General features: G+C 50.1%; 1 protein-coding gene across 1 annotated transcript in view; it reads right to left on the bottom strand.

Moving 5' to 3' along the window:
* Positions 1 to 11,611, bottom strand: part of LOC149347128 (putative sodium-dependent multivitamin transporter) — a 58,984-nt gene extending 47,373 nt beyond the window's left edge. Inside the window, exons 1-4 of the mRNA XM_089541497.1 lie at positions 11,498 to 11,611; positions 8,492 to 8,498; positions 6,310 to 6,563; positions 1,787 to 1,852 (exon numbers count right to left, since the gene is read on the bottom strand). Of these exons, the coding sequence (XP_089397623.1) occupies positions 1,787 to 1,852; positions 6,310 to 6,563; positions 8,492 to 8,498; positions 11,498 to 11,611 (441 nt within the window). The remainder of the gene's footprint in view (positions 1 to 1,786; positions 1,853 to 6,309; positions 6,564 to 8,491; positions 8,499 to 11,497) is intronic.
* Between the last annotated feature and the right edge of the window lie 15,346 nt (positions 11,612 to 26,957).

The following is a 26,957-nucleotide window of genomic DNA, read 5'->3' as shown; positions in this document are numbered from 1 at the left end:
AGTGTGTGCGATACAGCTGCGGGGACGTGGTATAAGAGCATAACAGCGGCCGCTTCCATTTGAATTAGTATGCACAGCATTTGGCTGGAGAGATCTGTTGCTAACACAAAGCTAGTGAATGCTAAATAAATATGCTAATGAAAGCTGGAAGCAACTTCGTATGCGCAGCATTTGGCTGGAGAAATCTATCGCTAATACAAAGGTAGTGAATGCTAAATGGATATGCTAATGAAAGCCGGAAGCAACTTCGTATGCACAGCATTTGGCTGGAGAAATCTATTGCTAATACAAAGGTAGTGAATGCTAAATAAATATGCTAATGAAAGCTGGAAGCAACTTCGTATGCGCAGCATTTGGCTGGAGAAATCTATTGCTAATACAAAGGTAGTGAATGCTAAATGGATATGCTAATGAAAGCTGGAAGCAACTTCGTATGCGCAGCATTTGGCTGGAGAAATCTATTGCTAATACAAAGGTAGTGAATGCTAAATGGATATGCTAATGAAAGCCGGAAGCAACTTCGTATGCGCAGCATTTGGCTGGAGAAATCTATTGCTAATACAAAGGTAGTGAATGCTAAATAAATATGCTAATGAAAGCTGGAAGCAACTTCGTATGCGCAGCATTTGGCTGGAGAAATCTATTGCTAATACAAAGGTAGTGAATGCTAAATGGATATGCTAATGAAAGCTGGAAGCAACTTCGTATGCGCAGCATTTGGCTGGAGAAATCTATTGCTAATACAAAGGTAGTGAATGCTAAATGGATGTGCTAATGAAAGCCGGAAGCAACTTCGTATGCACAGCATTTGGCTGGAGAGATCATTGCTAATACAAAGCTAGTGAATGCTAAATAAATATGGTAATGAAAGCCGGAAGCAACATCTTTTCATGCCGCCACTGTACCGCATAGCAGAAATAACATCCGTGGTTGGTCGTTGCAACTTTCTCACCAAATTTTGATTTCACCGCTGAGTTCCATGAAGCATTTCTTCCACACAACTACCTCGTAGTAATCTCGCTCCAAAAACGGCATCAGCAATCCCAGCTCCGACGTGTGCAGCAGTAATTCACCAGTGCGGGCGCAACTCCAATGCCCTTAGTCAGTAAGTAGCGCCCTTAGTGACAGGCTCTGTCCCCGTATAAAACAGGGGGCGAAGCATCGAGAGCAGTAATAGAGTTGAAGGGCTGTGACCCTGCTTTCAATTAAAAGCAGAGTTAGTCGCAAACTTATGTTGATCGAGGTAAGCCAGGAGAATGGCATTGAAAATGTTCTCTTTTACGTTTCTCTTGTTTCCGCACTGAGATCCGGCAGCAGTTCGCTGTTCACTCATGCGCAGATATGCTGCCCAAACTATCAACAACTTGATGTTTTTTTTTCAAAATTTTGGAACTAAAGGAATGCTTGATTAAGGCTTTCTGAATTATACTTAATAAATACTTAATTATTAAACTGAATAAAGATTATTATTATTATTATTATTTGTTTCGTTCTTGCATCAAGTCCTCCTTGGTCAAAAACAAACTGCAGGGTAGAGCAAACTGCACTTCTGACAGAAAAATTCAATTTTTTCTGCTTCCAACACCATCGAACATGTGCCCATTTCAACGCACACACCCACTTGCGCAACCAATGATCAAAACTCTGGCAGCGTTCACTTGTTTTCGGCAGAAATTACCAGCTCTTCCAGTAACAGAACATCTCTGAACGAGCGTTGTCATGTAATTTTGTCTCGTTAATCAGGTAGTTGACTTAGAAGAACTGAAACATTAGGATGCTCACTTACGCTGAAGACGAAGTAGACGACGCATGCGGTGATGCCCACCTTGTTGTCGAAGCGCAGACGCAGGTACTTGAAGTATTGAAAGATAAAAATGCTTGCGATCAGAAGCTACAGCCGCATTCCGTGGCAGCCCACGCGAGCAGATGTTTAACGCAGCACATAGAATAAAGTCGCACTTAGATGATATCGAAAGGAAATCATCGCATAAAAATTTTATCACAACTAATTTAAAAAGCTGAATTTCACACTTGGTTTCACGCTATACACGACACCATACACGGCAACCACACACAAACATTCTTGTTTCTTCAGATTTGGTCACTTATGAATGCACTTGGTTGCCGAGCCCCGGAGCACTGCGAGAAGAGCTCCTGATTGTATTCCTGTTTTCAAATGCGGTATTCCTCCCACAATTGCACAACGGGTTTAAATGTGCGCTACGAGAGACTGTAATTAACGCGTAGCATGCCGCGCATCTATATCGAATTTGCGGGACCACTTTTTCAGTGGAATAAACAAAATCATAACAAAAACCCATGTTCCAGTCCCTCCTAAAGGGTTCAAAGTAGGATGTATGGGGTATTATTTGCACAGTTTGAAGCTCCGGTGCAAGACTCTATCGTAATTATAATGGTATTCATTTTCGGCACTCTGTTTGGTAAGTCTCGCTACAATCATTCAGACTGTTTAAGTTAAGCCTGCATTTTAAATCGCACAGCTGGCTACACTGTCGTCAAGTAATTTCGAGTCTTTTCTTAGCCTCCTTGTTTCGCCGAGACTGTGAGGCATATACTAGAGGTATGTCCAATATATGCGCGCGAAAGACTAAAGTTGGCCGCTTCATTCGAGCGTTTAAAAAGCATTCCACTCTCCGAAGACACTGCTAGGCGCTTGGCCGCAAGGTTGGAAAGCAGTCCATGCAGTGCATGCGTTTTCACAGTTTCGAGCGACACGCGGGCTTCGACTCCCGGTTGTGATGTCATCAAATATGCGTGCATGCATTCTCATCTCCCTTCTTACCACATCGTCACCCAACATGACTCTCTTTCTTCTGCTCTTCCCCTCCACAGTGCAGAGTAGCAGGCCAGATATCCATTTTTCTGGCCGACTTCACTGCTCTTCCTATCACTAAACTTATCTCTAAATGCAGATATGGCTACTGGCAGGAACAATCAGTATTTATCTTCATATTCTTACATTCTACTGTAATATGTCTCACAAAAATAACTTCGCAGCGCTAGCAAAACGCTATCAAACTGATTTTTACTCCCTTGCTCACGGAGGAGGTCAACCGGCACAAATCGGTCCAGGTGAACTTAATCACCTACATATCCGATACCCAACTACCTGTCCAGAATTCATTTCCTTGGCATTTGACTAGCTAGTTTTTTTTTTATTTGTTTCCAAGCCTCATATTATGCTTGCCTGTTAGGTTTTCTACCATTTCAATTCTACATACTACTATACTACTTTGTACCGCAGTGTCTTCAGAAAATCAGTGTTTACTGAGATAATGTTCTTGAACATTAACAAACATTGCGGGACTAGCTTGTAAAATATGTTTCATTGAGAAGAAATTAACCGCTAATATTTATGGACGGACGCAGGAACATGCTTGACGGGACGGACTACGATTCCAATCACGTTTATCAAAATGCACACCCTAGTTTTGTTACAACGGAGGCGGGCGACGCAAGCACTCGTGACAAAAAAAAAGTAAAAAGAACAGAGTGCTGTAGGTCGAGCAGCAAAACTTGTTTCTTTTATCGCCAGTCAACCAGTAACTTTCTTTCCCTGTCCCGAAGGCAGTCTGACGCCTCGCTGAAGCGTGTGTTGACTTTTTCTTGAAAAACGTTCCTTTGGCAGCTCGCTTGCTACTTAGTCTCCGCTTCTAGACGGAATTTTGTCCTCCTAAGTAAAGGTTCAGAAGTGGGACATTCCATAATAGGCAGTGATCGGCTTGGACTGTTTTAGAACGACATCTCGCTGCTTTACTCAATGCCTAATCAATTCAGAGAAGCCTTATGGATCGCTTTACGCTGTGGCCCGACATGCCGCGCTCCCGCTCAACTTCCTCTACTTTCTCAGCTTGCTCAGTAGCCGCACTAGAATTTCCATCCTCAGCACTCCGTAATGTCTTTGAATCGTTATGATCAGGGTCTTGGCGCTACCTTAACAGCTTTCTGATCAAACCCTCCAAAAACGCTTTCGGTGTAGCTTTCAATTAATGTTGCAGTTCTTTCGCAAGCTACCAATTTTCTGGCGTGCGACCTGACGTTAAGATGCAGGCGTGCTCGCTAAATCAGCTCCTGTGCAGATAGCAAAATGCACAATAAAATAGGAATAGCAGGTTAGGTTTTGTGAAAACGTGAGTCACTGTACTCAGCAACGTGCCTACAAAAGTACCTTGTATTGAGAAAATAACGGAGTTTTTTTATATACCCCGGATCATGGCGTCCGGCAAATCCTCGACGTTCTTTTGCTGCGCGTTAGTTATCTCGCGCTTGGTTAGAACGCACCGGATGAGACACGTACTCTGAACGCCTCGTTACTTTGAAGCATTGCAAAGCTTCCTGTTGATGAAGTGTATTCGCCAGCTGCGCACCAGCCATCGCAGTTGCCTTTCTAGCACTCGGGACGACGACAGGCTCCATTACCTTGATTCCATTTTTACTCTCGTCCTAAAAACCTGCCGCCGCTCTACGTCACACTCCTCGCTTATCCTTCATGCATCTCTTTCTCGCCATTCATTCCAAGTATTCAACAACTGCTACGTGTCCTATGGACATTCCCACTAGTCCTTATCACGTATTCTTTGCAGCTCAGCCTCTGCTGTGAGAAATGGCTGGAAATAGCCATCCGCCATTTGCCGCTGTATCAGCAGTTTCTGACTTATCAATGGTTACGTTCATGGACAGAACACAGAACTCTGGAGTGGGTGTCCCGAGACAGTTTTGTAACCTAGCCATAAAAGAGTATGTCCCCGGCGCGATGGTTCAGTAACTTTGACGTTCGGCCGCTGATTCCAAGTCTTCGGGTTCGATCCCTTTTCATTTCACATTCAGGATACAACGCCCACACTGCTCCTCTTTATAAACAGATCTGGTATACTGCCACTACAATCATTACTTGAATACAGGGCTGTCTTGACAATACACACATGCCTTAAAGACAATTACCCGTTACACTCATCGCTATTCTGTATCCCACCACTATGCACTCGCAACGCCACTCACAGAAATTTCCTTCTTCCGAAAACGAAAAATGTCTATGGAGAAAGAAGGATGGCCCATGTTGGTATTAAGCTGAGGAACAAGCTTCCAAGAGAACTCAAACATTGTAAAACTTTTCCTGTGTCATTGAAGAAATATTATAAACAATGTGTGAAGCCAGCGTTTTTTCTTTTCATGTATTTTTGTGTGTTTGTATGTGTTTGTAAAAGATGCTTGGTGCTCTGAATATTGTTGCTCTATGTACCCATTTATGTCTAATTTCATGAGCTTTTATATGTATGTAATTATTTTTTGTTATGCCTGAAATTTTCTTTGAAACTGAATTGCATGAATCCCAACTAGCTTTTAGCTAGGGATCCAGATGTTTTCACAAGCATGCCTTGTATGAATGTTGAGAAATAAAATTGAATCAATCAATCAATCCATCAATCAATCCCAGCCATGGTGGGCATATTTTGGTGGAGGCGAAATACAGAAATTTGCGTGTGCTGTGCGATGTCAGCGAATAGTAAAGAACCCCAAAAGGTGTAAATTATTCTGGAACCTTCCTTTAAGGTGTCCTGCATAGCCCGTGTTTCTCGCCCTGATGTTAAACCCCATTATTTGCGGATTACTATAAAAGGTGGCATGAAATGTATTTTGAAGTTGATGTCACTTTCTTACGTTACGGTGCAGTAAGGATAAAAGAGGTCAATTGGCATAAAGTTGTTGAAGACAGTGTGAAGTAGCACCCAGAGCGCAAGGTGCACACAGACAGCAAGGGGTTCACGTATGTCATGTTTAGATGGAACATATCCGCAGATATATTCATTCATGAGATCAGCCGGCATACATTGAAATAAGAAGGATATACAATGGTAAGCAAAACAACATACATTACGGCACAGCATACTTATTTGCAATGTTACTGCCGACACGTTAATCTAGGCTTCAAAAATTTGACCAAAATACATCAAGAAGAAATAATTGCTGAAAGCCGCGTCCCCCCTTAATATATGGTGTTCTAAATATTAAAGGGAAAAGTAGGCTGCTGAGTGTTTTACCGGGCACGCCTGTGTCTAGGCCATTACGTCGTGCCGACTGTAGCACGACCAGAAAAGGGGAAAAAAAAGCGAATGGTGTATTACGATGGATCGGCTTGAGAAAAACGCCTCTGCTGAGTGATGCTCTTTAGTTATTATATTTTGAAAAGAATAACAGGTACAGAGATGTTCTAAAGAACGTAAGTACTTCGCGTGGTCCGTTGCTCTTCCATACTCCACAGCCGTTCCGAAACCCTCCTCAATGGCTTACCTCGAAAACGGACACAACCCTCAGGTTGTACAGCAGAGGCACCAGCACCGTTGACGTCACTGCCACTGCGAGGGGTGTGGAGGACAACAGCCAGACCAAGTGGAAGCCGTAGGCGTAGAAGTGGCCCATAAATCCGACCACGGTCACCCCGTTCACCACTGAAGCCAGTATAGAAATGGTGAGTGCTGCCTCGGGAAGGCTGCGGCCCCCGAGGAACGCGTCCGCCGCGGTGCTCCCGCCTCCACTGCCTTGCGCTGGAGTCGTCTGGGGATGAACAGAACCGATCTTTTTGTCCATTGGTCTATATCTGAGGTAGGTATAGGTCACCTGATGCTCTAAAACGGACACTGACGACAAATAAATAAATAGAAATTCAGGCAGGAGTGAAGCAGTCTTCGCCACTTCAAGCAAGGGAAGACAAAGCTACTCCTTAACAAGAAAAAGAGTTAGGAATAACGGGACACAGAATGCGGAACGGTGCGAAAAGAAACGGTGTAACGTTTTTGAAAACGCTGCCGAAATTCTTTGCATATGATATCTTCTAAATGTATGCATTCTTGAATTCATCTGTTAAGTAACCTAAAAAATTGTTTATGTAATGTATGTACACAAGAAATTGTTTTCAAATTTTTCACTTTCTAGGGCTTAGTGTTACGTGTTTGGTGGGCTGTAGTGTTTTCCCGTAAGGTGGCTACCTGTCAAAAAGGTTTTTGTTTATTGCTTCGATGTTGAATGAACGAGTTATTAAGACAATATTTGTGCGCGTCACGCCAAAAAAAAAAAAACCGAGTAGGGTTCGGTAAAAAAACGTGGTAGTAATGAAAGCCAAAACTATTAAACTTATAGCGGTGCTTTTTCTTCATCTGTCAGCGTTCAGACTCGGAGGGTATATTGAAAAAAATGCCCAGGCTTAGCTTGGTTAAGCCAAGAATGCGTTGCATATTGCGCGGTCTTTTTGCGTGAGGTATTGCTTGGCGGCACTCGATTTTCTCAGCAGCTTTTCCTCCGTGACGTATGGATGGATAGGAGCGCCCCCTTTGAAACGGGGCGGTGGCAACCGCCATCATGCTCAGCCGTCTTTTTTTTCTTTTTTTTAAGTGGTTTGTTGACGTCACGTCACCACGTGGCGTGACGTCACCAAACCACGTGAAGACACGTCACGTGGTTTGGTGGCTGCCCGGCCGCGCCCTAGGGCTGAACTGAGTGAGTGCAATATGCTACGCATAAAAAAACAGCTTTTAAAGGACCATAAACGCTCATAGATGCAGTCTGCGCGAGCTTTGTACTTCAATCACTCATCTTTTGAGTGAACCACATAGCATAGCACAATCTTCCAGGGGGGGATTAGTGGTTGTGGGGAACATTCACCTGCCTGCGGAGGTGTCATCCGTTCTTCGGAAGGGACCCAAGTATGGACTTGAACCACAAGTGCCGCCGCAAGAACTGATTGCCATCAATCGTCGAATCGCCAGTAAGGCCAATTTAGAGGAGCATGAAAAGTGCCTTCTTGAGGGCGTCGACTGCCTTCTCAAATCCTGCAACCGGGTGCCTGTTCGTCACAAGGGAGCTCCAACCCGAGCCATTGTGGCCTTCTTTAACAAAAACAACCTGAGGCTTTTAAAAGCAGATAAGGAAGGTGGATTTGTCGTTTATCTGGAGTGAATTTCTCAGAAAGAGCAGCCCGGCCAATTGAAAAGAATTTTTCGCCTATCCAACTGAAAGCTACGAAAGTTAAGAACAGAGCTGTTGTGATGTGCGAGTAGTTAGGTTTAGTCCGTCTTGGTAAGCAGATTGCCAAATGCAAGAATAATGCATTGAAAGTGTTCTTCCCGGTAAAACCCTACAAGGAAGGAATGCCCTTTAGAACTATCGTGACTGAAAAAGGGTCCTGGCAGAGGCTGCTTAACCGGTTCTTGTCGGAAAATTTGGGTAAGCTTGATGTAGAAGACCCCTTCCTTACCAAAAAATCTGAGGACGTTTGTGACTTCTTAAAATCGCATCGTGATGTTGGACGCGCCTTTTCGGTAGATGTTGTGGATTTATTTTATTCTGTTCCCCATGAAGCCTTTTTCACTGCAGTCAGAGAGTGTATTGAGATTAATGATCCTGTTTCTTTTCGAAATACTACGTACTACGGATGTATCCATTGAGGATTTTTTAACCCTTTTAAAGTTTTACTTACAATCCACCTTTGTAACATTTGACGAGCAGTGTTTTCTGCAAAAAGCTGGCATATGTATAGGCTCTCGCGTTACACCCGTTTTGTGTAATATTTTTCTGTCACAAATGAATCAAGTATTGCACCAGGTTTTACCGACTAGTAACGTTTTTAAAGTGTTCAGATAAGTTCAGATAGATGGCTTAAATTTTACAAGTGAAATTCCTGAAGGTAATGTTTTACAGTTTTTGGATCTGAATATTCAGTTTTGTGGGGAACAGGTTTGTTGGGCGTATGCTCTGCGCGCAAAAAAGGGGCTTCTGCCATATGATTCTGCTCATTCCTAGCTAATAAAAAGGGGAATTGCTTCACTTTGCCTCCAATGTGCCCTTGAAAAATCATGCTCTCACAAGATGCATCTAAGTTTTCAAAACCAATTGGCTAGGCTGTCTTCAGCTGGGTTCCCTGGTTCGCTCGTAACGGCTGTCGCTGAAAGCCTGCGACAGAAGATGAAGAGTATAAGACTGTGAGAGCTGGGGAAGATGTCCCTCGAGAAGAGGTGGTGCGACCTGTGGTGCTGCCCTACGTGCACAAGTTAGCCCACAATTTGAAAAAGGTCGCTAGCAGGCATGGTGTGCCGCTTATGTTTTCAGCCCCTGAAAAGCTCGGAAGCCTTTGCTCTTGTATTGAAAGAGGACGAAAAGAAGAGAGAGGGTGCGGCACGAAACGTGGGCGATCGTTCATGAAGTGCGCCGAAGGAGATGTGTATGAAATTCCCCTCTAGTGCGGCCGCTCCTATAAAGGGCAAACTGGGTGCTGCGTTGACGAGCGAATGAGGGAACACGAAAGAAACGTTCAGCAAATTAAAGAAGGCCCAAATATGCGTAAGCATATAAGGTCCTGCCCGTCACGCTCTTGTGAGCCATGTTTTTCTGGTGTACGAATTCTGCCAAAAAGCAAAGACACAAAAGCTAGGGAACTAGTAGAAGCTTTTTTTATTGCAAAAAAAGGAAGCATGTGCGTCAGCGACACATCCATATCTTTGAACAAGGCTGAGAGCAATATTTTCACACGTTCGCTATCATATCAGTTAGTGTCATATTCTGTGTTTCGGTTTCGAGCAAGAGAATAGAGATGGAAGTAGAGTGTTCACGCGGACTGAATCTGTGTTGGTTTTTGGCCCTCTAAAAGCCGTTGTTTTTTTTCAGGAATCGTTGCGAGTCTGAACGCTGACAGGTGAAAAGAAACAAGAAACAATGTAAGTCCAATAGCTCAGGCTGCATATCATCGCTAAAGTGCATGCTTTAGGTTTTCTGTTACATTTTTAACGGAATCCTGCTCGTTTTTTTGTCCTTACGCAAAAAATATTGTTTTAATAATTGCTGCACTCACTAGTAAAACATTAAAGCAAAACTTTTTTGACATCTAGCCGCCTTACAGGAAAATTCTACCGCCTGCCAGACATGTAACACTGACCCCTAGAAAGTGAGAAATTTCAAAACAACTTGTGGTTTACAGACACTACAGAACAAATGTTTCAGGTTAATACACAGATGAAGTCAGGAACGCATAAAATTAGAAGATATCACAAACAAATTCGCCAGCGCTTCTAAAAACGCTAGGCTGTTTCTTCTCTCACCGTCCCGGATTCTGTATCTCGTTATTGCTAACTGTGTGTCTCGTTAGTGATAACCTCGGCTTTCCCTTGCTTCAGGTGACAAGGAGTGCTTTATTACTTTTGCCTGAAAATTTGCTTTCATCACAAGAAATTTTTTGTAATGTTCCTTAACAAACACTTGTAGTGACAATAGCGATTTCTCTAGTAACAACACAATTATGTGTAGATACTACAGAAAAGTACTGCAGAACATGACAAGAATACTACAGGAAAACTGCAAAAATGTAGAAAAATACTACACAAAGCAGACAATTCTGTCGTTAGGACAAAACTGCAAAACATTTTGCAGTCTCTTCGACCCGCTTCTGTCGTTTTATCGACTTGGCCTCTGCACCTATATGTATTTTTGTTATTTCTGCCGGATGAGTGAAATTATAATTGTGACCGTTTCTTCTTACCTTACTCCACCATCAGTGTGTTTGTATTTTTGTAATTTCTATTCGAAGATTGAGCTAATAATTCGAGATTTTTCTTCCTGCTTATTCAACCGTATTTCTCTATGTTACATTTATTATCGGCGAGTGAAACTACAGTTGAAATGGTGTGTTTTATATTCTATTTTAGATAAACAATGCCGCTCTGACGGTGTTTAATGTATGGGCGGTGTGCAGTTCCTTGAAACTGTCACTGAAAACAGCTTTTACTACTGGCCTCCTATCTCGACTATGGAGGCCAGGAGGTGATCACTTGAAGTGATCACTTCAAGTTCAGTCTGTTATCCCTGGTTATATTTTCTCAGTTTCACATTTCTCCTTAAAGTCAGTTTTGGTCCACCTCATTTGCCTTACCAGACTATCAACTGCCTCCTGTTATTTCTTTCACGCTGCCCGCTATCTCTTTATTTTCTGTCTCTGCATGCCTCACTGCTTACTCATCCATAGCCAGCTGCAAGAGAGACCAGGAGCGTCCCTACTAATGGCGGTTAGTTTTTGAAAGCTGTTCGCATCTGTAGAAGCGGCGTTTTTTACTGTTATTTGTGCGCCGATGGCAATCAATGCAAATAGCAGCAAAGGAAGCGTGCTGATACCGACTTGGTAGCGGTAGCTTGCCTTCTTGGCACGCTTATCAGACGTCCGTGCCTCACAGCAGCGGGAAGCTCAATAGCTTGCTGCCGGTATCTACATAAACAAGCACTAAATAAACAACATGGACAGAATGGTACTTTCAACAGAGTGCTTCTATTGTCAATTTCTAGCTGTTTGTTTTGTCGTCTGTGACGAGTTTAGATATGCGTCCATGCCATGCGCTTCTCTGTTATGCCCCAAGTTCAAATGGACGCGAGGTCTATTTACACGCCTTGCAACCCAAAGTCATCATAAAGTCCTGGACGCCATGTGCATCATGGAACGTACCTGGCGTCGCCGATGAGCCACGGAGAAGTAGATTCCGACCAGGTACCCCAGGGCGGTAAGCACACCGAACACAGCGATGTCCGCGCTGCCCAGACTCATCGATGGGGAAGTCATGTTTCCTCCGACTATTGTCCGGCCACAGAAATGGTGTGCGCAGCTTGGTGCCGATACCAGTTTACATGAACTGCAGAACATTGCCGGTTTGTTTTGATAAATAGGGTGAAGGCAGTTTTCTGGGCCATTCAGGCCGTCATTCCTAGTCGATTAAAACCAACTTGAGTGATTTTAAATTCACTATTAGGGTTGTTGAATCTCTGGATGGCTTTTAAGCTTCGCGGTGTTGTTGTCTGTGTTGGTCCGCGCCGAGAGTAGCCGCTTCCTCGGGGCTTCCTCTAGCTCTATTTTCGCGCCGCTTCTCTTCCTTTCGTTAATGCAACTGCTTGTGCACAAACTCTTGCAGCCTATTTCTCATCTCCGGTCTACCTTTGGAACTTCGGTTACTCTGAGTTTCGTGAAGTTTCGTGCGCAAATTCTCAGCATCCAGCTGCCGCTCATTTTAGGTATTGAATTGCATCGAGTGAGGTTTAGATTTGCGCTGGAAATATACGTTTTTCTCTCATTTTTTCAAACCTCTACACCACTGGGGCTCTATCGTAAACACTGCTCCACGGAGCGGTTACAAGCGGCATAACATTCTCAAGATCTGCGGATGTTTTTATGCTTTACAGCTTATTTTACAAGGTCTCCAATGTTCACTGTGAGCCAAGACAGTTTAAAGATTGGAATACTTGCCACACTTGCTCTATGCGACAAATCGATATTCGACGGAGTGACCTATTCTTCAAGCGACTCCTTGACTATTCGTCTCTGAGTAAATAACTTTTAAACAACAGGTCACTACGGAAACGCAATTACTTCAAAATGACTAGCCTCTCTGACGTTTTTGCTCCTTTCCGGCTCGGATCACAAGAACGGCAGTGTGCTACAAAAGAATTCAGATACCTGTTCGAGGAAACGATGCGTCTGGGTTTAGAAAGTACAACGCCAGACTGTCGGCCCCGAAAGGCACTGCGCGCATCCACGGCAGAGTCAACGGGCCTCGGGCGCGAACACCGTGCAACTTTCGCTCAGCTTTAGCAAAGCTTTTGTGAAGCTATCGCAGAGCTAGACTCTAAGCCAACTGCTTAGCAGAGCGAATACTGCTCCCAGCTTGTGGGAGCGCTGTGTCAGGTGGTAACTTTCCGCTCAAAGTTTAGTTCGTTTTTTTGTAGCTCGAAGCCGTCGCACTCTCGCGCATCACACCTTTCGTCGCCGTCAGCTTGCAGTTGATCTAGTTACAGTCGCTCGAAACGTTTGCCACAAGTTTCGCCTGCTTCAGTTTTCATTATGGTGTAGCAAATAAACGAAGGCGCTGCGCACTGCAGCTCGCAGCTGCTCTGAGCACGTCCGATCGGTATCGGGGATAGATTTGTCAAGGACGCGCGCCGCTGCCGAATGTTTATCTGCGAACAAGAAGGACACGTAGATAGAAAACATACCCCAAAGCGCCGCTGGCTCAAATACATAGGTGCGCCACCATAGCCACCAAGTGCTGCAGGAATGGCGCGCTTATTTCGCGTGCCTTGGGTGTTCGGCTGGTAGCGTCTGCTCTGCCTCCCGTAGTGCCGTGGCGAGAAGCGGCCGTCCCGTAGAGTCGATGAGTCGGCGCGCATCCTTGCATATGTCGCGAGTCTGGTAAAACGCCAATAAGCCATAGCAAAGATTTTTGAGCGGGAAACCAATTACGAACGCAATTTTTCCATATAATGTAAGATTTCACCATAACAAGCAATACATCCGCATATCACCCGAGGGCAGTCTTACTTTTTTTTTTCTATTGACGCTTTTGCTATCGTAAAAAGCGTTCCCTATTGATATCGTCAAAAGCGTTCTCCAGTGATACCTTTCGCCCCTTAGCCGGCGTAGGGTATCGGCAATGGCTACTTTTATAGTAACCGAGAATTTCTCCAAATCTGGTGAGGAGTTGGCCCTCATCCTAATCCATAGAGTCTGCGGTAGGTACCTGGGAAGTGAGTGGGTACTTCTCTCCCCGATACTACTTTTAGTCCTGAATTAAAACCGAACAGTAGTTGTGATGACAATACAGCTATTGTTTCGGTACGTTCAGCTGTGATGAGTGAGCAGCGTGGCTAATGTTTTAAAATAAATGTTACGCTGCGTATGAGGCCATTTTGATGGAGGCGAAATTCTAGAGGCCTGTGTACTGTGCGATGTCAGCGCGCGTTAAAGAAGCCCAGGTGGTCGAAATTTCCGGCGCCCTTCACTACGGCGCCCCTCACAGCCTGAGTCGCTTTGGGACATTCAACCCCCATAATCCTAAGCCTAAACAAACAGGTTGAATGTTTCCGCTGCGCATCATACTAGGGAATGACGCAACATCTGCGTTTGATTTCAGCTTCGTTTTACGGTTTGTGGTGCCAGAAGTGTGTGGGATTCTGGATCAGAAAAAAAATACTCGAATTTCGCCGCATTTTGGTTGAGCATCACCTAATTTATGGGTATACTGTAGCGGTGGTGCACGAATGAGCTGCACATACAAGTGTAAGCTGGAGCGAGTAATACAGATCTCCTTGAGGAGGGAGTGCGGCAAATCTCATTCTTCGAATTCGACGACCACGTGAAAAACTTTTGGAGCCGTCGGTACGCCTTCATTAAGTCACCTCTACCAAAAACCACAGCAAAGCAGGACAGATGAAGCCAGGCGTTCAACGCGTTCAGCCGAGTATGCTTAAGTTGAACTCTCACATCACGCCATTTCACCCCTGATCTTGCGGCACAGTTGAGGAGGACACTCTCAATAGAAACTTCTTTTCAGATCGAAAAGTTCACGGCCCCACTGACGGACACTTGCGTCGGCCACCTGAACGCAAAAAGAAAGGATGCAAATAGGACCTCAGAGCTGGATAAGTTGGTGGTTTAATTTCCGCAAACGCCCCTCCAGTTACGGTTTGCCGTGCACTTGAGCCTCTGAAGCAGTCTCAGGGCCGTAATCTAGCAGAACATTTTGCTGGGATAGTTGGTCCATTCTGACATTAGTGAAAACAGCGCGAAAGAGGAAGCCCGAAGGCGAAACGAGGAAGTGACAGGAAAGAGCGCTGACTGACAACTGAATTTATTGAGCGAAACTCGCGCAATATATAGGAAGGCAGTGACAAAGATAGTCAGATGCAGTCAACGTCACATGGTGCAAAGAGCCAAAAGCGATAAAAACAAAACAGGGTGATAAAGCTGACAGTGAACTGAATCTCAAAAGGGATGGTAACAAAATGAAAACTACACTCAATGACCATACACAGTTACGGTCACATGGTGTAAAGAGCCATAAAAGCGATAAAAACATAACAGGGTGAAAAGGCTAAAAGTCAGCAGAATCTCAAAGGGATGGTAACAAAAAAATACAAGATGACTTAAACAGTTAATGTCACAAGGTGTAAAGAGCCATAAAAACCGATAAAACATCCATAGCAGGTAACAAGGGTAAAACCGATAAAAACTGACGAAATGGAATTGTGGAAAGAATAAAAAATGACTGAATGTGACAACGTAAGGCTAAAAAATGTACAGACCTTAACAATAAAACGATGCAACAGTGACACCCAACGATTAAAACACGCGTAGTCAACGATAAAAATTTACCAATGTTGTTCCAAAAAGGCAAGTTCACTCCCGTACAAAGATTTAGACGCGTCACTGACACATTCCAAGCCCTTTCTTTTTATAAAGAAAGCTTCCTTCAACTCCCGGGCTACTCTGTCTCTACTCCTATCAAGAACAACAGTTTCGCGTAAACGAGGCATGCATTTACACTCTTTGCAATGAAGCGCTAGATTAGAGCCAGTGCCTTTTTCAAGGGAACATGAGCGCTCATTTGAAAAAGGCACTGGCTCTAATCTGGACTGGCTCTAGTCCGCCCCTTTCGGTGATGTAGGCCGTTTTGGGTAGAGTCAATGACAGGGCGCCAAAAAAAATAATTTAAGCATCGGAACTTGCTAGAATTGTCTGGAATCGGCAAAAAAATCTCCGCCTCTCCCGTAACCGAGAGTAGAGTATAGCATGAAATGTTTACGGGCATAACACATTGATTGCAGATGGTACTAGTCAAAATCTTGAAATGGGTCTAGTGTTCGTTGCCGGCAGGGCAGGGGCGAGCAGTCTTCTTCTGTGGCGTATCACTCGCAAAGCGATCGCTTTCCGCAAGACGCTTACTTCCTCTCGTTTTATCAGGCTCCATTGCTCGGCTTAAGCAGCTGTGACGGTGGCGGCATTGAAATGCAGGACGATGCAGAAGCGTACGCGGACACGACGAGACGCAGGCCTGACAAGAATGTATATGCAGCGCGTTCGAATACTCCGCGAGCGTGTATACATCTGCCTGCCAGAGGGGGAAACGGCATGACCCGAAGGCCCAGCGGCCGGTCTTCTACATGCGTGATTGTAGGACCGTATCGCCATCCTTGGAGAGGGCGCGAAAGCAGTTTTCTGCTGAAAGCCCTTCCCGCCGTGGAGCTCCCCTCTTTCTCTAAGCGGCCTTCTCTCAAAGCCCCTAACAGATCACGTATGACAACGAAGTGTATCGTGGCATGTATGTGCTTTTTGCGCGCGTTATTTGAAATCGGAAATTATGATTCCGTGCATTATCAAATGCACAGCTCGAGTGATATCTTGATGAACACTGAGAAGACACTTGCAGCAGTTATTTTTTGTGACTCGTTTGGAGAGCAACCGGCGCTTGTATGCCGGTCCCGTAGGAGGGCTTAGAGAGTCTCGTTGAATTACGTTACGTTTCGTACGGTGCCCGGATGTTCTCGTTTGGGACCGTTGCGTAGTTTCTGCCGGTCTTGTGAGGAGCGAAGCCCCACCCGAAGCGGAGCGGACCCCTGGACCCCGCCCCCAGCAGCAGGCACCGCCCCCTGGAGGATCGCCGTCCCGGCGTAGCGCTGTCCACCGGCTGCCCGGGAGCCCCTTCTTGGACTGGTCCTGCTGTTCCAGGCTCCCCTGCTGCCACCATGCCATCATCCGGTCCTGCCGGTCCGGAGTTCCGGGCGCCTCCAACCAAGGCGCACTGCTTCACGTTAACGTTGAACGCGGACGCCACGGCCTACTGCATTGAAAGTATCGTCGGCCCGAAAGGGCTCGAAAGTCTCCAACATCAAGGAGGGTTCAAGTTTTGTATCGCCGTGACCTCGGCTGCGGCGGCACAAAAGCTCCTAGCGGAGGGATCGTTCCCAAAGAACGAGACCTCTGTCCCAGTCTCTTGCGTGGGCCCCTCCGTGGTCCACGTAACGGCATTCCGGGTGCCGCTGTTAGTCGGGGACGCGGCGCTGGCCTCGGCACTGAGCCCCTACGGCAAGGTGCTCGAGATCTGTCATCCGACGCTGAAGGGGCGATGCCACGTGAGCAACGGCCAGCGCCTCGTCAGGATGGAGATTAAGCAGGCGGTACCTAACTTATGTCCGTGCAGGGTCACCGCGTCATGTTTGACTACAGGGGCGTCCGAAAGGTCTGCTCACGCTGTGGCCAGGACGGACATGTTGGCGCGGCCTGCCGCACGCCGCGTTGCGCCCGCTGCGACAAGTTCGGGCACGGAATGGCCGGATGCGAGGCGGCGTGCCGACGCTGCTCCGGAGCCCACGCCACGGCCGACTGCCTGCGGCAGCGCTGCTACGCGGCGGCGGCCGCTTCAGGGGGCCCTCAGAAGAAACCAGCATCGCCAGCGGCGCAACCGACGCAGGACTCGGTTTCCGCCCCCGCGACTGCGCCCCCTGCGGAGACCGCGCCTCGCCAGGACGACGACACGCCCGCCACCCACGTGTCGGAAACCCCGGCCGGCCCAGAGCCTGCAACTTCATCGCAGGAGCAGCCGGAGAACACCGCGGACACGGCGTCGACGGACTCGCTCACGTTCCCGTACCTCGGCGACCTCCCGCCGTTCTCCCTGACGAGCTTCTCAGACTCGCCCTCCTCTGGCGAGGACGACTCCTCCACCACAGCGGACGAGAGCGCCTTCACGCGCCGCGACGCTCCGCCTCACCGGGGACGTCACCTGTGAACAGCCCGGAGTGACCGACCTGCTGAGCGCCGGCAGCCCGCCTCGAGGTCCACGGCGCCGACCACCACCAGAGGCCGCGGAAGGGAAGGCCCAGGACTCCACCGACCGCAACCCGCGCACATCTTCCGACCACGCCTCGCAGGGTGCGGTAAAAGATGGCACCGATTCTCTACCCTCCCCAGAACCTATGGACTTGAGTAGGGTCTCGGGGAAGCACGCATTGTCGCAGTCCTCTGACTCGGACGGCTCGGCCGATCCGTCCGTCCCCAAAAAGCTAGCGCGCGCGAGCGACTCCGCCAATGGCGGGGCCCCCTAAACTTGTCGGCGGAATGTCGGCGCCCTGCTTTTTAATCATGGCGACGGTGCATTTCCTCTCCCTGAACGTGCAGGGATTTCGGTCGCTAGATACGCAGAGGGAGGTAATGCACTTCGCTCGCGCGCAGGGCGTCGACATTCTCTTCCTTCAGTAGTGCATCTTCCGCACCGCGCTCGATGTTACCAGCTTTAAGAATCGCTTCGTCGTGCCAGCATTCTTTTCGCTTACCAACGCAATGTCATGCGGTGTCGGTGTCGTATTTATCAATAGTTCTCTCCGTTCAGGCGCACATTGTACGTACGGCGTCGACGGTCGCACTTTGGCCGTCGATTTTTCCCTTAACGGCAGACAGGTGAGGGCATTGGTTGTGTACGCGCCGGTGCAACGAGGGTGGTGGTGGTGGTGAAAACATTTATTAAGAAAGGACAGGAGGTATGCTTGGATCAGCCCGTAAGGGACGGATCCTTACAAACACTAGGTGGAGGTCCCTAGTATGGGACCCCAGTGGCGGTGGCCGCCGCCCAGGCGCGCCCGACTAAGGCTTGTTGGGCCTGTAAGTCGTGGTAGCCGAGCAGGGTCGCCTCCCAGTCCTCCCGGGTTGGGTTGGGGATGGGGGTAGAATAGCCGGGTTGGAGGGGCAGGCCCACACCATGCGATAGGTGTCAGAAGACACCGCACTACAGTGCGGGCAGCTGCCGTTACAGGAGGGGTCAAAATGCTTTAGTGCTGCCGGGCACAGTAATGTATTGGTGAGGAGGCGGAGAAGGAGCCGCTCATACGCCTTCTTGAAGCCTTTACATGGGCTTGGGTAAAGGCGATGACTGTTTTGATAGTAGGCTGCAATTTCTTTCAATGTATACACCGGATTAAAATCGGGTTCCTGATCGGGTGGGGAGGAGAAAACAGCCCGGTGAGAGAGCGCGCGGGCGGCTGCGTCTGCTGCCTCGTTTCCTGCCAACTCCTGATGAGCAGGGGCCCATATAAGGTAACGGTGTGCGGGGTCCGTATCCCGTATGCAATTTTGGTATATTCGATAGGCTAGGAAGGGAGCGCAGCCTTGTTCGACGTTCCGACAGGCCTCTCGCGAGTCGGTGATTATGTATTTTGAATCGGAATGTGAGGCCGCGAGAGCAATCGCGACCTCTTCTGCTTTTGTTGCACTTCTGGCTCTGAAGGTGAGGCCGTTAACTGTGTTGCTGTTGTGAACTACCGCGGCCGTGTACCATCCCCCGTGGTGAGGACCGGAGGCGTCCACGTAGTATACACCTGTTTTGTTGCCATAATGTCGGGCTAGCGCTTCCGCTCGTGCCAGGCGCCGACCATTATGGTCTTCGTGTGACATGTTTGCTGGAAGAGGCCGCACGTGGAGGGCACGTCTCCACAGTTCTGGGATGCGAAACCTGTCTTCCATTGGAGGGGTGTGTTAGATATTGAGTCGAGTAAGAAGGCGGCGATCCGACTCCGTTAGCGACAAGCGCGTGTACTGGTTTGTAAGGTGCGCCTCCCGGAGCTCCCGGAAAGTATTCACCACCCCAAGAGCCATAAGCCGGCTGTTTGAAGTAGTGATGGGGAGGTCAAGGGCGCGCTTAATAATTTTGCGAAGGATGACCTCAAGCGCATCCTCCTGTTTTTTCCGTAGGTGGAGATAAGGAGTCGAATAGAGAATTCGACTGGTTACAAAGGCGTTTGCCAGCCGCAAGGCATCCTTACTTCGTAACCCCGCGCGTTTGTTGGAAACCCGGCGGACCATACGGCCCACCTGGTCCCCCACCTTTCGGAGTTCGGCCAATGTAGTGTCTGGCCGTCTGTGTTTGTGGATGTAGAGTCCTAGTACCCGTATCTCGTCACTTTCGCGTATGGGACCACTCTCAAGATAAAGAGAGATTTTAGTTGCGCACTTCTGTGAGGGGCGGAGGTGCACAAATTCCGATTTTTGAGGGGAACATTGAAGACCGCAGCGGCGGGCTTAGCGGTCTACTATCGTCGCCGCTGTTTGCAGGCTGGTTTCAATGTCTCCTGTGCTGCCCTGCGTGGTCCATATGGTTATGTCATCGGCGTACAGGGCGTGCTGCACGCCGGCGACACCATCCAGTTGTGCCGGCAGGTGCATCATAGCCAGATTGAAGAGCAGCGGGGAAAGTACCGCCCCTTGGGGGGTTCCCCGCGTGCCGAGTAGGTAAGGACCATGCTCTCTATCTTGGATGCGGATGTAGGATCGACGATCCATTAAAAATTGGTATATGTATCTGAATGTGTTGAGGCCACAGTCGGTCTGACTTAGGTTAGTGAGTATGATCTCGTGTGTTACATTGTCAAATGCCCCTTTGAGATCCAAGGCGAGTACTACCCGGTCATTATGGGGGCATTCGAGGGGGTCAAGGACTTCCCGATTAAGTTGCAGGAGGACATCCTGTGCGGATCTGTGTGGGCGGAATCCGAACATGGTGCTCGCAAATACATGTTTGTGTTCAAGATATGCAGATAACCGATCCCGCACCATTGTCTCCGTGAGTTTGCCCACACAAGAGGTGAGAGAGATGGGGCGGAGGTTATCTGTGTCAACTGGTTTGCCTGTTTCAGGGATGAAAGTGACCAGAACCATTTCAGTCAATTGGCAGGGGGGTGTCCCCGCGCCAAATTGCATTGATGTAGGCGAGGAGGGACTGGTATGCCAAGTCGGGCAGGTTCGTCAAAAGCTTGACGGTGACCTTATGCCTCCCTGGCGCAGTGCCCCGTTTCATTTTGGCGAGGGCCGCCCGCAGATCATGGAGCAGGAAAGGTTGATCCAGCTCCGTGTTCTCCTTGCCTGCATAAGAGTACGCAGATCGACGGGCGTCTCGGGCTGTACACAGGTACTGGTCCTGAAGTTTCTGTGCCATTTGAGTTGTGTTGCCAGGGAAAGCATGCATGGCTCGCTGCAAATGTTTTTGTGTTTCTGTTCGTGTTTGGGTTGGGTCGATTAGGGCTCGAAAGAGACGCCACGCGTTGCGGCTGGACATTTGTCGCGCTGCCGTGTTACATCTATCCACCCAGTTGGAGTCGGCGAGTTGGGCCGCGTACTCTGCCGCTTTCTGGGTAAGCTCGGCAATTCGAGCTTTAAGCTTTCTGTTGTGTTTCTGGCGCCGCCAACGGCGGACGAGGCTGCGACGGCTTCCCAGAGGTGTAGAAGGTGGTTACCACGTCCGTGACCGCCTATGAGAGCTGGATCTGAGTTTCATGCGAGCAAAGGTGTGTCAGCAGCTGTTGGGACCATGCCTGGTATCCTTGCTCCGAAATGGGTGTATTATCAAGTGTGTGAAAATTTTGCCTGAATTTCGTCCAATCTGGGATACGGGCTTGTGTTCTGGGACGCTTGAGGGGTCGTGTGCGTAGTGTAGTGTTAAGGATGCAGTGGTCGCTACCTAGGGTCTCCTCGGTGTTGAGCCAGTCTGCGTGTCGTATGTTGCTAGTGAAGGTTAAGTCCGGGCATGTATCCCGTGTCACAGAATTCCCTCGCCGTGTTAGGTGGACGGGGTCCGTGTGGAGGGTGAGGCCCAACGTGGACGCAAGTTACGCCAACTTACGTCCGCTCGACTCCTCCTTGCGATACCCCCACAGCTGACTGGGAGCGTTAAAGTCGCCCACAATCAGCAGGGGATCGCGACCCGCAACTCTTAGAGCACGGCTAAAGAGGTCCGAAAAAGTCACTCGCTTAAGTTTGGGAGAGCAGTACAGTTTAGTATATGCAACGGCGGGTCCTTGCGGCGGAGTGGTAGGATAGTCACCATTACATAAGAATACTCGAGCTGGAGGTCAAGATCTACTAAGTTGGCTGTGTAGGCTTTGTGAACGAGAAGACAAGACGCGGGATCCTGTTGGAACGTCGTGTAATTTGAAAGTGTGGCGCCCAGGCCTGGCTCCTGGAGGGCAACCACGGCTGGTAGGGACTCGAAGGTTTCAAGGTGGAGGCAGAAATTGGCCCGCTTAGTGCGGTCTTTAAAGCCTCTACAGTTCCATTGTGTTATTGAAGTGGACACGGCCGAATTGGAGATGGCGGAACTCCTTTGATTAAGGTGTCTCGCCATGATTTAAAATTTTTAGGGGGGAGGAGGAGGTATTGGCTGCACCAGAGCCAGCTACTTGTGCCATCGAGGGGGTGATGACGGAAGGAGCGGGGCAACTGTCCTCATTGTCCGAATCAATAATGAGACGGTTGAATTTTGAAGGACGGGATACGCCCCTAATGGGCCCCGTCCGACGGAGGAGGCGGGGGTGTCCAAGATGTGTTTTGAGACCAGTGCGGCGATGGCAGATTTGACCTTGGTCAAGATCTGGTCCATGGCGGTCTCGATCATAGATCGTAATTTAGAGGTTAAGCGTTCCTCCATCGCGGAGATGGCTGTCACGAGGACAGGCGAGATCTCCGCGTCGCTCTCCATTGCGTCCGAGTTCGGTGGGCTCGGAACGGCGGACGCCAATTTTGATTCTAAATTTTGAATTTTGGTGAGTAAAAGCTCATTGTGTGCCCGGAGCACGTCTATCTGTTTTTTGTATTCCGCATCTAGTGTGGAGGCGGTAACTGGGGGGGGGAGGAGGGATGGGAGGAGGAGGAGGCGATCTCAGCCCAGCTGCTCACCTGTTGTTTGCCGTGTTGAGGCGCTGATGCCCGGGCGCCGGTAGTGCCATTTGTCTTAAGGGCCGGGAAGTGGCCAGTGTCCCTGCCGCTGGGCGGTGGAGGCGGCGTCTTCTTCCCGGGCGCTGACTTAACCGATGATTGCAAAGCCGACGACACTTTCTCGTCGGTGCCGAGAGCACCACGCGGTGTTCCGGCACTGGCACCTGAATTTGGGTGACTTGGCGGCTTGCCAGGTCGCTGGTTTCCTCGGAGCACTGTGCGTTTGTCCTTGGGGCCGGGCACCTTGGGCTGCCGGGATTTTTCCGTGCAGTCTCGGGAGTTGGTAGCGTGGGCTTGCCCACAGACTGCACATGTTGGAGTGCATTGATGAGGTGTCTTGACCCTGTCGACGGTTTTCACCATTTGGCCACAGAGGCCACACTTTTCGTCCGGGCAGGGGCATGTGTCCGCACGGTGGCCCACAGTGCCACACAGCACGCAGGCCGGGATGGTTTTTTTGTATGGCCGCACAAGGGTCACCTCTGAGTTATAGTGAACATATCGCGGCACCACTTTGGCCACAAAGGTGAGCGCCGCGACATCTGATTTTCCAAGCTTGCGGATATCGGCAAGCTCTCCAGCACGCCACTGGATCTTGTTTTGGAGCGACTCACTGGTCTCGTGCTTGGCCACGGTGATGACGCCGCGGCACACGTCGCCAGTGAGTTTCAGCTGCCCGTACATGGAGATTCCCGCAGAAGCTTGTCCGCGACGTGCGGCTCTCGAGTGCCTGCGACGATTAGGTTTTGCTCCCATGTGGGGAGCGGGCTGAGGGATGCTGCGGCCTTGGCGCCCAGGTAGGCCGCGAACGCTGCTCCCAGCTCGCCATGTTGATACACATCCCTGAGACCGACGGCCACCCGGGGCTTCAGGATGATGACTATGTCTTCGGCATGAAGCCGCGGAAGCGCCTTTGGTTTCCAGGAGGGCCCGGTCTTAGTTTGGGGCCGGCCATGAAGCGCTGCAGCGCGCGTTGCAGCGTTCTGCCGTGTTGACCGTCCTGCCACATCGGCGTCCGTTTTAGCGTTCCGCTTGCGGGAGCGGCGTTCGACGAGCTTGAAAAGCTTCATGTTTTCGATCGGCGCAGAATCCGGGTTGTCAGGCGTTGGAGTTGCCGGAACCTCGGACCAGGCCATGCTGTCCGGGTCGAAGCCACGTTGTACAGCATTATCTGTAGCCATCTTGCTGCGGTTGGGCGACTCACTCACGGCCGGGCGCCGTCGTAGGCGTCAGGCCACGACCGTTGCCACGATACGCGTGAGGATCGGCCATAAAAGGTCTAAATGTAGGCTCACCTGGTTGCGAGTGGTATCCCCAGGTGGCTGTCAGGTTTACAAAGACAGACGCAGCTGTATTGAAGGGATTCCGGGCGAAATTTCGTGGCTCCAGCCAAAAGTTGGCGGAGACGATGCACTGTACGTCCTCTCGCTTCGCGCTCTCACAGCGCCCACCGCAACGAGGCGATTCTTCGTCGTTTTTCGAGTCGCTTGATTGCTTTGTGCTAGACTCTTACCCCACTTTCATAGTGGGCAACTTTAATTGTGTGCTGGACCCCTCACGTGATGTACGCGGCCCAGGTCAGGGTCGGCCTTACGCCGGCGCGCGCTCCCTGCGTGACCTATGCGCGCAGTTCCGACTTACTGATGCATGGGTCTCGTCGCATGGTGATAACTTCGGGGCCAAATGGGAGAGAGGGAGGTCGGCCAGTCGGCTCGACAAGTTTTTGCTCCCGTCCGTCCTCGCACGTCATGTAGCTTCGTGCGAGGTACTCGCGTTTCCCGCGGGCACTCCGCGCATCACCGACCATCGACCGCTGTCAGAAGTGCTGGATTTCGGCGGGTGCGCTCCACGAGTAGACTGGTGGCGAATGGACGTCAGCCTACAGACAGATTGGTCGAGTCTCACATCGTTGCAGCGTGCGCTGGGTGCTCCGGGCGCGCGCGCTAATCCATCAGTGCCGTGGGACGAGCGAAAGGGCGAGTGGCGCGCACTTCTTATCGCGGAAGGCCGCCGGCGAAGAGCACGCATCACCCGCGAACTCAACGAGACGCTGGCTCGCATCCACATAGTCAAGAGAGGCGCGCCGCTTACATTCGCTATGCGGGACTATTACAATTTATTGAAGGCTCGCTACGAGACGATGCTGCGCCAATCGTCGCGCGCTGCCAGCCGAACCGTCGTTCAGGGTAGGCCCGTAGCCGATCCCTCGGTCTTGTGGCAGGTTCGCGCAAGTGCCCTCGACGAGGATGCGCCCGCATTCATTGCGGAGATCGCGCTGCCCAACGGGGCCACGAGCAGCAGCGCCACGGAGATACGCGAAGTCCTCACACGCCACGTGTCCCAGCTTTTCGCATCCAGTGTCGAGCGGGCAGGCGACCCCGCGTTCCGCGACGCACCCCGCGTTCCGCGACGCACCCCGCGATTTTTTCCAGAGTCTCCCCTCAGTCCAGGACGAGCTCTCGCAGCAGCTTTGCGCGCCGGCGACGCCAGACGAGCTCCGCGCCACAGTAGCTAGAATGAATGCTGCCTCGGCCCCCGGACCTGACGGTGTCCCCGTCAGTTTCTATGCGAAGCTGTACGACATTTTAGAGGGTCCTCTACTCGATATGGTCAACAGCTTTCTGACGGACGGAGCTCGACCAGAGTCTTTCAGAGAGAGCCGAGTCACGCTCATTCTGAAGACGGGCGGGTGCCCATCTGACCCGCAGGCGTGGCGTCCGATCACTCTGCTCAACGCAGACTACAAGATCGTGGCGTCAGTGCTGGCGAACAGGTTGAGCGCGATTCTGCCCTCGGTGGGTGGTGGTGGTGGTGAAAACATTTATTACGAATGAACAGGAGGTATGTTTGGATCAGCCCGTAAGGGACCGATCCTTACAAACACTAGGTGGAGGTCCCTAGTATGGGACCCCAGTGGCGGTTGCCGCCGCCCGGGAGCGCCCGACTAAGGCTTGTTGGGCCTGTAAGTCGTGGCAGCCGAGCAGGGTCGCCTCCCAGTCCTCCCGGGTTGGGTTGGGGATGGGGGGAATAGCGGGGTTGGAAGGGCAGGCCCACACCATGTGATAGGTGTCAGAAGACACCGCACTACAGTGTGGGCAGCTGCCGCTAAAGGAGGGGTCAAAATGTTTTAGCGCTGCCGGGCACAGCAATGTATTGGTGAGAAGGCGGAGAAGGAGCCGCTCATCCGCCTTCTTCAGGCCTTTACATGGGCTAGGGTAAAGGCGATGACAATTTTGATAATATGTTGTAATATCTTTGAATGTATAGATCGGATTAAAATCGGGTTCCTGATCGGATGGGGAGGAGAAAACAGCCCGGTGAGAGAGCGCGCGGGCGGCTGCGTCTGCTGCCTCGTTTCCTGCCAACCCCTGATGAGCAGGGGCCCATATGAGGTAACGGTGTGCGGGGTCCGTATCCCGTATGCAATTTTGGTATATTCGATAGGCTAGGAAGGGAGTGCAGCCTTGTTCGAGGTTCCGACAGGCCCCTCGCGAGTCGGTGATTATGTATTTTGAATTGGAATGTGAGGCCGCGAGAGCAATCGCGACCTCTTCTGCTTGTGTTGCACTGCGGGCTCTGAAAGTTAGGCCGTTAACTGTGTTGCTGTTGTGAACTAACGCGGCCGTGTACCATCCCCCGTGGTGAGGGCCGGTGGTCAACCCTCGGTGCCCTCGGTGGTCAACCCAGCGCAAACGTGCAGCGTGCCGGGCCGTTCGTGTTTTCCGCTCTCGCACTTACTCGTGACTTGTTCACATTCACCTCGAGAGCGGGGATCCCGGGCTGCTTGGTCTCGCTTGACCAGTCCAAGGCTTTTCACCGTATCGAGCACCGGTACCTGCTGGGTGTGCTCGAGGCTTTTAGATTTCCGTCAGCCTTCGTATATAGAGTCGGGCTCTTCTACTCGGGGCTTACGGCCCGCCTGACCGTTAACGGAGCGATCAGCGCTCCTTTTTGCTTTTCCAGAGGGATTAGGCAGGGCTGCCCCTTGTCGCCCATGTTTTTCGTTCTATGCATCGATCCACTGTTGCGTCGCATCGCCGGGAGCCCGTCCGTGCGAGGTTTCCCGCTGCTGGTCCATGGCCAGGTTAAGGTCTCGGCATACGCCGACGATGTGTCCCTGTTCCTGCGGGACGAGGACAGCTGCGTAGCTTTTTTGCGGCCGATTGAAGTGTACAGCGAGCTGTCCGGCGCCCTGCTGAACAGGGGCAAGAGTAGAGCGATGCGTTTTGGCGCGTTCTCCCCAGACCTGTTGCGCGACGTAGAGTGGGTTTCGGCCGTGAAGGTTCTAGGGGTTTATTTCCTCGCGTCCGGCGAGCCGGCTCGCGAGACGTGGACCCGGATTAGAGAGACCGCTGAGAAACGGTTGTCAGTGGCGGCGCGT

This window comes from Amblyomma mixtum, chromosome 4 (genome assembly GCF_055824585.1).
Source record: "Amblyomma mixtum isolate Tamu chromosome 4, ASM5582458v1, whole genome shotgun sequence".
Taxonomy (NCBI): Eukaryota; Metazoa; Arthropoda; class Arachnida; order Ixodida; family Ixodidae; genus Amblyomma; species Amblyomma mixtum.
This window is presented reverse-complemented; position numbering and strand designations above follow the sequence as displayed.